Here is a 14260-nt window from a genome sequence, read left to right as displayed (position 1 = left end):
ATATTAAGACTAATATTCATCTGCTGCCCTCTGCTGGTCATACGCAGCTCTAGCTGTTTTACAGAAAACGAGCACAAATTCTTGAATGGTCAGTAGACTGTATACTGCACTTATAAAATACTGTAGTATATGAAATAAAATAATAATAATAACATAAGTATAAAATGTATGCATTAATCCAACAAAATAGTCGAAAGATGTAATAAAAAGCAGATATTCATATTAATTTGTCTGCAGAAGAGGGCCAACTGCTAACAATTTACTAATGTTTGTAATTTTGTGACATTACATTATTTACGGATCTATTTCAAACACTCAAAATATTACTGTGGGACTTTTCTGTGCGTTTTAGATCATTGCAAAGCAAACACAGAAAAAAGGAATAAAACATTTTTTTCACTGCTAATAAAATAATAATAATTTATTCATATTTACTCACTAACTCTTCTCTCAAAAGAACACATGATTAATGCTTTTGTCTTCACTGATAGCCTTCTAGAAGATAACACGCTGTCCATCACGTACATAATATCTGAATAAAGTAAACATATATTAGTCTCGCTCTCATTTTCTCACCCTTCAAAATTTATAACAATGTGTTCCCGTTCCCAGTAAACCATTTTGGATTTGTATTTCACTTTTTCAAGTGCCCTTGCAGATTCTGTCTCTAAATCTGTGTCGGACCAGTGTCCTGACAGTCAAATCACCCTCAATTTGCACTCTGCTGGCGTACTTTAGAATTGACACATAAGGTTTTGTTAATAATTCAGCATATCAAAAAGCACAATCTATCTTCCTTCATACCCTGATGCAACAGACTATTTCATCACATATTCACACAATTATATGGTAATAAAGCATTTGCATCACACATACTGTATCCCGGCAGCTCATCTTTCACACTCAGATAAAGTGATGTGCGACGTGGATGATATTCATACCTTGGATGAGACGTGCTTGCAGATACACCTTATTCTTTAATACATTATATTATGTATGTCTGCTTGTGAACCTATTAGCATATCTGGGAGGGCAATGTGTTTTAAAATGCTTTCAGATTTTCATCCCATCTAGACAACATGAAGGCAAAATCTGATTCTGGATGTATTCAGATGAAACAAAAAAGGATGAAAATTACATATGGACAGGTGATGTCACTCCTCTTGCTTGAGCGGGTATCTCCACAGTTGTTTTGCAGAGTTATGAAATAAAGAATTGGATTTAAATGGGTGTTGGAAATCTCTGACACAGTTGTCCATCATTTGTCATTGCGAGAGACAGATGGTAGAATGCGTTAGGTGCTAGAAAAGTATTCTGACCAATCAGCTGTCAGAATGAATGAACCGACTTTTCCTCAAAAAACAAGTGTGATGAACATTAATTTCTTTTGTCTCGTTCTTTGTAGTTCTTTCCTCAAAACAACATAATTGCATATTTTTAAAGGCTGCAACATTTTTGTCATGTATCATTATACCCTTCAGCTTCAACTGGTTGCTATCCAACAAGCTTTAATAGTATTCAATAATACAGGTGATTTTTCTTTTTTAATCTATTTGCAATCAGAAAGGTACTCAGAAATGCAGACAACCATTTTGGTTTTAAACAGAAATACGCAAAAAAACGTGTCCCACAAAAACGACGACACACTCTGAAGCATTGAGGCAGCCCGGTCTAGTCACGCAGTCCAAGTTGCACAACCCTGTGGTTGCAAGTCAACATTTAGACTTTTAAGCCTCATTCATTTCGTCTCTACCGAAACAAATAATGTTGCGAAAGCACACCCAAAATTTCGCCAGACAGGCTCAGTGTACTTTTCCGTTTGTTCTGATGCGTTTATGAGTAATTTATAAGAATACCACGTGGATATGTGTTTCTGTGCATCACTGTAGCTTGTCTATTTGGTCACATCCCATTTAAAACACCCTGTTTGTGTCAGTCAAGAAAGGGGAGGAGCAACCGTTTGAAAGGGTGGGGCAACCTCTTAAAGTGCCACCTCCCCTCTCATTATGTTCTCCTCAGAACTGTATTTTACTTCATATTCCCAAAAAACAGTTCTTAGGTGTGGTCCGTGTCTAGTTCCTCACTGCTTCGGGTTATGGTTATGGAGTCGATGGAAGGGTGAGTTTTGCTGATGCAGTCCAGAGTGTCCACGCTGGTTGAGTGTTTAGAGTGAATTTTGCCGATTTCCTCTAAAGCGCTGGCCAAAGAGTCCAGATCGCCTCTGTCCTGATGATGGGCTTCCCATAAACTCAGAATTACAGCGGATGGGCTCGCCTGGCGTGCAAAATAACCGAGGTTCCTGAATAATGGAGATAAGATAAACAGAGATCAACATCAAAAGTTGTGAATGCTGTATAAAACAATGCAGGTAAAAAGCACTTTGGGGAGAACTTATTGTGAATATCACTTCTTGTTAAAGTGGGTTTGTTTAGTGAGTTGTGTCTTTAGGTACTTTCAGCCAAACAGCTATTTCCCATTTGAAGCATTTTACTGAATTTAATTGGTTCAGGAAATCCTTTCACATAATCATGTGTGAATGTAAAACTTAATTAAGTAAACCGTATATGTTTTACATTCGTGTCTATGCGCACTGGAGTATATTTGTATTTTTAAATCCTTATTGACCTAACCTACATTTTAGTTATATAAATTCTAATTATGCCGTTGAGACACAAAATTATTACACTCCGTTGCAAGGAGCCTCGGTGTGCCTAACTTTTTATTTAATAATGTCAGCCTGTGATGCCAGAATGCCTCCGCGACTTATAAAAATGGTTAAATTAGTTTATAACAGGGAGAAGGATATTACTGGAATTTTGCTGGAAGAAAATCAACCCATCTTTGCGAGACGTAATCTAATCGAAGAGGAAACCAGAGATGCGCTTCTGCAGGTGTGTCTAAAAAAACAGACATGGCTTCAATATTCAATGCAGATGAGTTAAAAAAAAATATTTTGAAGATGACCTGTTGACCTCAGGCTGACCTCCTATTATTAATACAACACTTACATCAACCAAACAGTAAAAACTGAAGCATCCATCTGGTCTGAAAAGTCCAGCTTACACCAGCATTAATTCCAATGCTGGATATGTAACATCATCATTAACCAGACAACAATAAACCGCAGTGCTGCTGGGGCCATGTAAACATTGTGTATTCTCTAATTTTATGACAGGTGTTTGGTGTCCAGCAGGGGGCAGCGTTGCGCTACATAACTCCCGCCCTGCAGCCCTCTGGGTAATTGCTCTCTGCGCTGTTAAGGCGAGCGTGCACATCCTCAGAAGGTAATTGCAGAAATCAGCTTAACAAGGAGGAGACATTCTCATTACACACTGCCTGGGGCTCCGACCATCTAGAAAATTCCCCTAAATCCTTCCGTCCGATTCTCCCAGTCTCATTTCAAAAACAACTTTCTTTCATCACCGGTGAAAATATTTCACAAGTAAACCCACATAACATAAAAACACGCGACCGAGTATAAAACAGATCTGAAACTTAGACATCTCTGACATTTTGGTTTGTTTGTGTGACATTTGTAATAAACTGTTTTTTTAAATCATGGTGGGGAAGAAAAAAAGCCAGTGAGCCAAACCGCTATTAAAACAGAAGAAACAAAGCCGGGCAGAGGACCAAGGGTATGTTTGAAAGGAAAAAGAACAGAAAGAACAGAAAAAGTAGTTTAATGAGGAAAAGATCTGGATGGGTGTTCAGACACTGACTGTCAAAGCCACCTGATTCAAAATCGTACAAAACACACATAAATGCACATCAAAATTGTGTTCTTAAAGGGCTAGTACACCCAAAAACGAAAATCGTTCATCATTACTCATTCTCAGGTCATTCAAAATCTGTATGACTTTCTTTCTTCTGCAGAACAAAAGAGAAGATATTTTGATGTTAGTAACAAACCAACCAACATTGGCCCCCATTGACTTCTATTGTAAAGACCCAAAACCACTGAGACATTTATCAAACTATCTACTTTTGTCGTTCATAGGAAAAATACACAGGTTCATAATAAAAAAAAGTTTATAAATAATATCAATTTAAAAATATACAGGTTTTGAACAACAAGAGGGCAAACAAATGAAGACCGGATTTTAATTTTTAGGGGATCCATCCCTTTAAGAAACCTCTACGTTCTACATCCATAATTAAATCCCTGCAATGGCGTTTAGGGCTCGAGGTGTGCATGATGTGGAGATCTGTGCATCACGCCTGTGGCTCTGCCCGTGGTTAATGTAACCTTCTGGCTGTTACAGGACAGCCATGTGCCGAACGAATACAAAGCAAATTAGATGTGGAGACATCCATATGTTGAAGTCCAGTAATGTTTACACATCCGTATGTTGACTGTGTTTATCCGTATGTTTGTTTGTGGGCAAAGCGTGTCCATGTTTACGTGCATTAATTGCTCACCTGTCTATGTGGAGTTTCTGCGCTAAAAGCTGCCAGTCTTTGCCCTTGACGTTGGCTGTGTCAAAGGTCGCACAGATCCGCTGCCGTATGGAAAGGGGGATTTTGAAGGCCCTGGACCCCGTCTGGGAGGAGACGGTACAGTCTGATTGGGTGAAGAATGGCACGGTGTCTTTTTCGCTCTGGAGGAACAAAGCATTAGAGAGACAGATTAGGGGTTACCAATACAAATGGATAGTCAATATGGTGTGTGTTTCAATTACAGCTGTCAAAGTTAATCCGTTAACACGTGTGATTAACTAAATGTATTTCATTTAGTTTAAGGCCATTAACTTTACTGTTGATTTATACAAATGAACATTAAAGTGGTTTAATTTTGTTCTGTGTGAAACAAATCGAACCTCCGGAGCTGATTGAAACCGGTTTTAAGCGGAGCCACATTTAACAGTAAATGATGGGAAAAGATTGTCCTTCCGGGTAATTTAACAGATGAAACGTTTAAATAGTCATTTGCACTCTTTGTATGGTGGAATTTAAGGTCAGTCTGCAAAATATCACCCATGAGTGAAACAACCATCATTCATGGAAACTTTAATGTGAATGCTGCAGGCAGACGACAATAACTTTGCAAACTTAATTTACAGTAAAGTCCATAAACTGTAGCGGAAAGTTGTTTTGTTATTGAATTACTTCACATTTGCATTGAATTCCATAATGCAAATTTGAAAGATACAGAATCTGTTTTTCGTGCTAGCGAGGGGAATACTAAGGGCAGTTGCATACATTTACGTTATCAGTGGCATCCAGACAAATTTGTAAACCTAATAATAACACCTATACATATTGATTTTTCTTGGAACTGAGTTTACCAAACAAAATTAATCAAAAGTAGATCTAATCGAATGACAGCGCTGGTTGCAAGACATGATAATTTTTCCTCCGCACCTCTGCAATGGTGGTGTAGACTTGCAGGATCTGCTCATGACCTTTGACCTGCCGAACACTGATCTTACAAGAGAGCTGATTGGCTGCTGGACTGTAGCGCTCCAGAGAAAAGGCACACTGCAGAGGAGTCTGGTTACTGCACCACACCTGAGAAAAGGTGAATTCCTGTCCAATGTACAAGAGCAACACACAGAGAAACACTTTAGTATATTACAAACAAGAAGAAATCGTCTCCTCTCATGTCCTCTCCTCTTCTATTGTTATTCTTCTGTTGGCGGCACTGAAGCTAATTTACTTGGTGTCATATCACCGATGGCGAGTGTGACAAAACATAGCTCGCTATGGGTATGGTTGGGATAAAAATGTGCCAGCTCTTATAAAGCTTTTCGGAGAAAAGGAACTGTGGGTAAATAATATATTCAGCATTCTGATAAAAAAAACTGTATACTAAAAACTGCTCTCTAAAAATACAAACGCTTCTTGGCATAGCACTAAGACATAAAACTAGATTGCTTCATTTTCTAAAGAAAATGTAAGCAGGGCATGCCTGTGCCTTTGCTGCCACAATGCTAAAATGCTCTGGGTGGATGCCAAAGTATTCAGTGCGGTTGTTAATGTGTTTCTATGAGCTTATAATAGTGTTCTGGAGGTTTTCAATGTAGTTTCATATTGAATTTGCATGTTTTATCAATCACAGGTCTGATCACATACAAAAGCAAAAGATAAACTGGGTATTAACAACAGAAATAGTTACAGTATGGTTGTGTTAACTATCACTTTGTGCTCTTTGTGCATCAAAAACGCTTTGAAGTTGACTTTTTTGTAGACCAATTAAAACCATACGCAGTGGATTGTAAAACCTCTATCTACAGAAAAAAAGACGGCAGACTCTAACCATGGCCTCTGGCTAAACTACCTTAAACAGTGCCGTATTAATATTCATACAACCAGTCAAATGAACACTTGAATTTGACATCTCATTAATATTCAACCTCATATGCATATTAACAAAACCATGCATATTCATTCGGAGAAGGTATCCATATTTATGAAGACGACACCTGGCAGGTGGTAAAAGGTTTGATGCTCCAGAGGAACTGGGGGATGTCTTGGATGGAAACCTGCAGACTAAAAGAGTTCGCTCGGAAGAGAAGGGTCTTGGGTTCCTCCAGTAGGCGGCCACCTCGACCTCGCTCCAGTGATACCACCTCCTGCAAGAAATACAGTAGGGCAAAAAACAGTAGAGTAAATACACTAAAAATAAATCAGTCAAAATAAATCAAACAGAGAGTAAACAAATAAGACTGAAATATACAAAAAAGTGACAAACAAATAAAGAATAATAAATACAGGGGCACCTGCAGGATTTTAACTCAGGGTAAGCACAGAATCCCCCACCCAACATAAAGCTCTCACACACGCAAATACTAAATACTCAGGAAATGCCACAAAATTAATTAATATAAAAGAGATATATATAAGATAAACCTTGCTTATAGCTGTTTGAGGCTTACTCTCCTCCTCCCTGTTTAAGCACCTCCTCGCTGTTCATTTTAATCTCAGGTTGAATGTTCATTAGTGCAAGTCCAGTAAGTCTGGTGTCTTTCATCGTGTTGCACCATGCACACACTGCAGTTTCAGAAGTGACAATCGCATTTAAATATTGGAGTGAATTCACTAAATTATCATTCCATGTGTGTACGGAACAGGTAGCCTATCCGCATTAAGTGATGATCGTCACACTAGTAATGCTGTTCTAGTATTTTGCAGCTGTAAATAAGAATATAAGCCTGCTATTTTTCGGCTAAAGACTTTACTTTAATTTTAAAGTAAACTACCGCTGACAGGCGTGCTTTGTTTTGTTCATGCTCAGAAGGCTGTATCACGGAGCGCTCTTTTGAAGTGTTGCCATGTTCATTTAATTTTAAGCGCATTTTATGCTTGATATTTGGTCTTTAGCTCATATAGCTCGGCACTTTATTTGTAAAAAAAAAACTCAGTTACGGATATTTGAGTTTTTGTGGTCTTATAAAATATAACCTATTTGGATTTTTTTGGTTTATTTTCGGTTAGTCTTTGTTGGTTGTTTTTATCTATGAAGATCTGGCAACATGTTACTTTAACAGATCATGAGAATGGCTAACCGTACACACATTTGATTTATCAACATACACACTATTTACTTTATTTATTTACTCTCATTCTCTCTTGCTTTCTCAATATGTCATGAGTGTACACAGATTAATAATCTATTTTAAATACTATTTAAATATTTAAACATATAAATAAAATGATAACTAGTGCCCTCTTATGCGTACAGCCGTACGGCTGCAGGCGCCCCTGAATATATACACATGGTTATTAGGTGAAAATGATGAATATACCTTTTCTGAAATTACCACTGCTGCATCCTTTCCACCAAAACAAGACATTTTCCCCAAATAGTATTTTTTTCCAAAAATACTTACCTGTATGACTTTCTACTGCAAAACACAAAAGAAGATATAATGAAGACAGTTCTCAACGGTTCCCATTGACTTCCATTGTATGGACACAAAACCAATGCATATCAATGGGGACCAACAGTTTTCTGTTACCAACATTCTTCAAAATATCTTCTTTTGTGTTGTGCAGAAAAAAAGCCATACAGGTTTGAAATGACAAGAGTAAATGATGACAGAATTTTAGAAATGTCCATTCTTGAAAATTGTTAGTTGTCAAATGAAATAAACTAGTGAGGTGTAAAAACTCTGGCAAGCTGACAGGCACAAAAGTGCCCTTAGTTGAAGAAACAAACACAAATGCTAAATGGCTACATAAACACATCCGACACATAAAACTATTCAGCTTTGAGAACACAACTCAACTGATTGCTCATGTTTAAATTATTCAGCTGGAAAGAAAAAGTCTTCCCACACTACAGAACAGCTATTTCCTGGGTCTGAAGGAACCTTAAATCTTCGTAACCTGAGAAGATGAAGCATAAAGTGATTAAAAATCTCAACGCGAGTTTGAAGTTTCCAACCCCCGGTCCAAAAACAGGTAGAAGAAATGCCTCCGTTGCATTTTTCATCTACAAGAATGGAATTACAATAACACTCCGGGCCAAAAAATAAAAACAAAACAAAATCCGGTAACAAAACAACTAATAAATCACGAGGCACAATGCCATCAATTACCATCACAGTCGAATACAATGAAAGTCGCCTACCTTTCCCACATGTGCGAACACAACACACACGCACAATGGAGTGGAAAAAAAGACATTGCATGGCATTGAATCTGCTCTGATGAAAGGCACTGGTGATTTTGTGCACTTTGCATCTATTCGGTGGGAATTGTTGACAACGGCAAGGCAGCATTAAGAGCATTAGGTCTCTCCCTCTCTCTCTCTCACTGCCTCGGTCACAAAAGACAGGAAAATAGTATCTCGCTGTGATGGCTGCTGATCGATACTGGACTGAATTCGTTCAGTTTCCAGGGAGGAATTCATTTGCTGTTTTGTGAAATGCAAACAACGCTGCCTGACAACAAAGGAAGAAAAAACGGTCGCTGATCGTGTGGACAAACAAAGTGAAATAGAAAAAGCGCTATGGTGTGGAGAAATGCAATCTTTGACCGTTAAGTAGTGAGTGCGTCTTTTTTGAGGAGCGGACTTCAAAGAGCCGTCACAAACACACGTGCACGCACACACACAGAGATTTATTTTTATGATAACTTTTCTTTTCTAATGATATTTTATCCTATTAACATTTTTGCATATTTAGATTTTCAACAAGGGAACTATTTAAAGTTTTAACCAATTTCCTTGGAAACTTTTGGTTGGACCTCACAATGTACACACACATACTCATGCTTACAGTGTTTAGCTAATGGCTGGAATACACTACAAGACTTTAAAAATCTGAACAGATTTTTTTTAACTAGACATCATACACTTGCAGACTTTTTGAAAGTTTCAGATAGAAACACACTAACTGATCAAATCTGCAGACTGGCACAGACTTTCTGCAACAAGTCCAGACTGAAAATCTGAGCAAAAGTCTTGTAGTGTATTTTAGCCTTAACATGCAAAGCATAGTCCCACCAAAAAATAAATAAATACAGCCACACAAACACAAAGTTGACTGCTTTTCTATGTGTGGGAGAGAGAGAAACAGAGCCACTATGATCAAAATCATAATCATGTTTGTGTACATCTTGGTGCTTCAATATGACATAAAAACATCTTTATTGCTCCATAACCACGACGAGGAAAGCTCCACATGAAACAATAAACATAAATGACATCAATACAGAAATGATGTTTTGTTTTTTAACAAAAGGCCAGCGGTCGCGATAACTCAGTGTGACGGAAAGTGTGCGAGCGCGCTGGAGAAATGAACAAAGAATTTCCTCAAGCTGCGTCCGCTCAGCTAGACGTTGATGTAAATCACTTTTAATTAGCACTCGGAAAGCAATCGGTCACGTACTGAACGCGGGGAAGGACTTCTGTGACACAGGAAGCGTGAAAGTGGCTGACCGTGTCTTAGTAATTTAAGAACACATTCTATCAGCCAATAGATGTGTGCGTTTAAGAAAGCGCAAGAGAGAGAGAGAGTCCAGTTGACTTTCGGTGGAGCGTAAAACCAGAGTACCACAAAGCAAGACGGCCAGCCATAACATGTCACCGCATGAATTCAAATATCCCTTAAGCCGTGGATTTTTATCTAATGGCACAAGCAATGTATAGGGGGAAATGTATCATGACATTTAAGAAGACATCATCTAAGGTGAAAATTTAGTCTGTGGAAAAGATTTCAGCTGGTAGGTCCTGGTTTGATGGTGTCTGGCTGGTTTACCAGTATAGCAATGCTGTTCGCCAGTACAACTTTAGCTTGTGATGCTGAACAAAAGTTTTTTTGGTCTTAAAGAGGTCATATGGTGCGAATACGTGTTTTTCTGTGTCTTTGGTGCATTATAAGTTGCCCATGCATGTTTTAGCCACGTAAAATTGCAAAAATAAAAGTGTCGGAACAAAAGATGCATTCTATCTAAAAGCGAATGCTCACCCAGACCTGCCTGAAACGCCTCGTGTGACCACACCCCCACAAATCTACGTCAGTTCGTGGTATGATTTGACTGAGACCGCCCAAATGTTTACGCAAGCAAGGTGGGCGTACCTGTCAGTACAATTGCTTTGGAACCTGATGTTCCAAATATGGTAAGAGCCGTTACATTTCCGTCACACGCTTGCAGTATTTGACCAATCACTACGCACTGGTTAAATAACCAATCATAGCACACCTCGCTTTTCAGAGCGATGAGCTTTGTAAAACATCTGAGCGTTTCAGAGAGGCGGGGCAAAGAGGAGATACAAACATGCACGATATGTGAAAAATACAGCCTTTTTTGAACCTTAAATCGTGTATTTACATTGCATTACATCTAAAACAAACGATAATATTCGTTTTAGCCCTGTCATATGACCCCTTTAATGGTTAAGATAGTATAGCCTCTGGATAAAAGGATGGTGGATAAATGTAAACACGTGATGCTGGTCTTTTCCGCATAGAACTAACATAACTTACATACACACTCTACTGTACTTAAAAGCCTTCGTACCTGAAAGGTATGGGGTGTATCATCCAAGCAGTACACTCGAATGCTATAGTTTAGAAAGTTTGGCTCCATGTTTCCAAACGCAGCCAGTCGGATTCTCTTCCCGGCTGTCTGAGTGAGGGCCTCTCCCACTACAGCGTAACACCCTGGTCTCTCGACCAACAGGTGGCAGCACTGAGTGTCCAACAGGCAGTAACAACAGGTGCTCTCCGCTTCCACAGCCATTACCTCCTATCCAACACACAGAAACATATGAGACACATTTGAAATAGTGTACATCTTTGTACTGTTTATACTGTAAACAAAAATAAAAAAGCTAATACATATGTTATAAAAGACAACTTTGACATAATAAAAATGTAAAAAAAGAGAATTAATGCAATAAAAATGTAGCACAATATACGAAAAGAAAAAAATTATAGGAATAGTTCAAACAAAAATACTCTCATCGTTTATTCACCCATTTAAAAACCTGTATGACTTTATTGATTCTGTGTAACACAAAAAGATATTTTGAGAAATGTCTCAAAATGTGGTGTTGTGTCCATACAATGGAAGTCAATGGGGTTCAGTGTTCAACGTGGTTACCAACGTTCTTCAAAATATCTTCTTTTGTGTTCTGCTGAAGAAAGAAAGTCATAAAGGTTTGGAAAAACTATCCATATAAGGGAAATTTCTTTACAAAAGTTGTTTGCAATATCTTCATTTTAAAAATTAAGGTATTAAATATAAAGTGTGTTAAATGTATGTAAATTATATGATCTACATAGTAAACATGTGATATTATTATAACAAAGGATCGACTGACTGTTTTCGAACCAAACATACTGAGTAAATGTAGCAAGTAAATGAATCTTTGCTACGATCCATCTCCCTAAAACCCCGTTCAGACAGGCAGCGACTTTGTTGCTGTGTGTCGCTTGTCTCTTGCTATGAGATCGTTAGAAGGCGTTTCTAGCTTTGGTTGTAACAGTTTGAACAAACCCTCCAGTAACTAATGAGAGATGGATGACGTAAGCTCCACTCCTTTACTGCTATTTGTAGTTGCTTGCGAAAATCACTCATCGTTTGCATAAAGTTGAACAATTCTCAACTTTTGTCGCTTGACTCCCCTCGCTGGACACGCCCACTTCCTGTTGCCAACAGTCACTGTCGCTCGTGTCGCCTGAAGTCGCCGGCTCTCCATTGAAATGAATGAGATCGCTACTCGCTGGCGGTCTGAACGGGGCGTAACAGTCCAAATGACAATTTCTTGGTAACTTAGCAACCCAGATCTTTTTCACACCCCACCTTAATTTCAAACTCCATGGTCAGCAGAAAAGTGTAAATGCACACTTGTAAAAAGGTGAAGATCTTTAGCTGAAAATGCTTCCCGTTTTTTTTGTATAGTGCTACAGATGGAAGCACAGCTTGAATATTATTATATGCATCTGGTATTTGAATGTCAGGAACAGTGGGCGTGTAGCGGCCCGCAGGTATTCAGAGTCCAGGGTCTCTATTTCTCTGGCTCAATATAGCAGAAGCTAAGCATAACATTTCCCCCTGGAGCGACCCACAGTATCCGCAATACTAGACCGCTTGATATTTCAGAAAGAAGTGTGCCATCACACGGGAAGCATTGTCTATTACCCACAAATCAGTGGGTGCACATTAAAATACTCTTACTGTATCTCGCACACGCACACACAATTGCACAAAAACAGTCTTATTCCCAATTCTGTGGGGACATTACTTGGTGCCTGTCTCGCACTTGCACTCGCATTACGCCTGCGAGGAAAAAAGCTCATTATTTCGAACATAACCGTCAGAGGTCTGCGGGTCTTTAACACAGTGTCAAAATGACTCACTTTCACAGGAAGAAAAAGAGTTGATTGGTATTGTGATGTGTCTTTGAATTAGAGCATCTGTGTTTGATTATAGTCGGCAGAAATGTCAGGTCGCACACACACATGTACGTGCACTCAGCTACACAAATACAAACAGAGAGCTGGTTTCCCCAGGGTCACTGCCAGATTCCTCCTTCAATAACACGATGTCCGATTGGCTAATTCTAACCCCTCCCCACACCTAATCCTAACCCCTCCCCTAACACCTAATCCTCACCCTAACCATTGTGGGGAGGGTGGGTGCATAATGTGGCAGGGGTGCATTTCTCGGCATTACACCTGCTCTCCCTATAAGTGAACTAAGCGGCTGCTCAGGGCCTCGCTGCCACTAGGGGGCCCCGAGAGCACATGAAATTACAGCTTTTTTGTGATATATTCACGACACACATCCATGTTCTCAGGTAGGGCTGTACCCACTATTTTTTCTGTGGTGTTTGTCAAAATTTGTGAAATTACTGACTAAACGCAACATTGCAATATCAAAATAAGTGAGGTGGCCAATCAAATGAAAGGAGATGGGAGTTACTAGTTACAGAGCCGAGCAGTGACCAATCAAATCAAAGAAGACGGAGCTACTGTCACGTGTTCAGCTGTTCAGCAAGACGCTTCATTTTAAAGTTGAAAGAGTGCTGTGCAACACACGACATACTGTAAGTGACTAAAAACATTCAATATTTGTTTTAGTGTTTAACGATAGAAATGTTGAACAACAGACAGTATTCACTGAAGCAAATGACAAAATGCTGAATCATATGAAAAATATGTAATTTACGTGATTTATGTTAATTCATTATAATTATCTGTCAATTCAGGGTTTTATTTGAGATAAGGTTAAGAATAATTATATGCATATTGCAAATTAATTTCAAGTAAATAAACTAAATAAAAATAAATCATCCTCAAGGTCTGTGTGGCTTTAAAAGGGTTTAAATAAATATAAAACATTTATTTTTAATAAAATTTTTGCAAATAGTTAAATGCATTGAACAATAAATTCCACAACCTTTGTATGGTCTGTGCTTAAAATTTAAAGGGACAGTTCACCAAAAAATTGGAAGTAATGAAATTTTCAAATGCAATCACAATACACTATGTGTTTTTGTTTTTATGACATTCCTACATCCCAAACACAGCTACAACTAATAGAATTAGGTGTGTTAGATTTAAAGTGTGCGTGCAAATAATCAAACATTGACAATAGTCGATTGTATTGGGGGCACCCCAAAATAAAATCTGCTTAGGGCCCCGTAAAGGCTTGGGCCGGCCCTGAACATCTGAATTCAACATGACCCTTACAGATCTGTAAGCGGTTGTCCTGAAGCTTTTAGCATTGGGCCGCTCCAGGGTGCCGTCCTTGTAACCTATAGTACATGGTCAAATAAACAATATTCTAAGCTCTAGCATACGAAAAG

General features: G+C 38.6%; 1 protein-coding gene across 1 annotated transcript in view; it reads right to left on the bottom strand.

The window, feature by feature from the left end:
* Positions 1–379: 379 nt before the first annotated feature.
* The window catches only part of unc5da (unc-5 netrin receptor Da), a 167231-nt gene continuing 153350 nt past the window's right edge, over positions 380–14260 (bottom strand). The window contains exons 13-17 of the mRNA XM_057360337.1: positions 10966–11193; positions 6423–6572; positions 5362–5526; positions 4420–4598; positions 380–2299 (exon numbers count right to left, since the gene is read on the bottom strand). Of these exons, the coding sequence (XP_057216320.1) occupies positions 2056–2299; positions 4420–4598; positions 5362–5526; positions 6423–6572; positions 10966–11193 (966 nt within the window). The 3' untranslated portion in view covers positions 380–2055. The remainder of the gene's footprint in view (positions 2300–4419; positions 4599–5361; positions 5527–6422; positions 6573–10965; positions 11194–14260) is intronic.

This window comes from Triplophysa rosa, linkage group LG19, assembly GCF_024868665.1.
Source record: "Triplophysa rosa linkage group LG19, Trosa_1v2, whole genome shotgun sequence".
In the NCBI taxonomy this organism is placed as follows: Eukaryota; Metazoa; Chordata; class Actinopteri; order Cypriniformes; family Nemacheilidae; genus Triplophysa; species Triplophysa rosa.
This window is presented reverse-complemented; position numbering and strand designations above follow the sequence as displayed.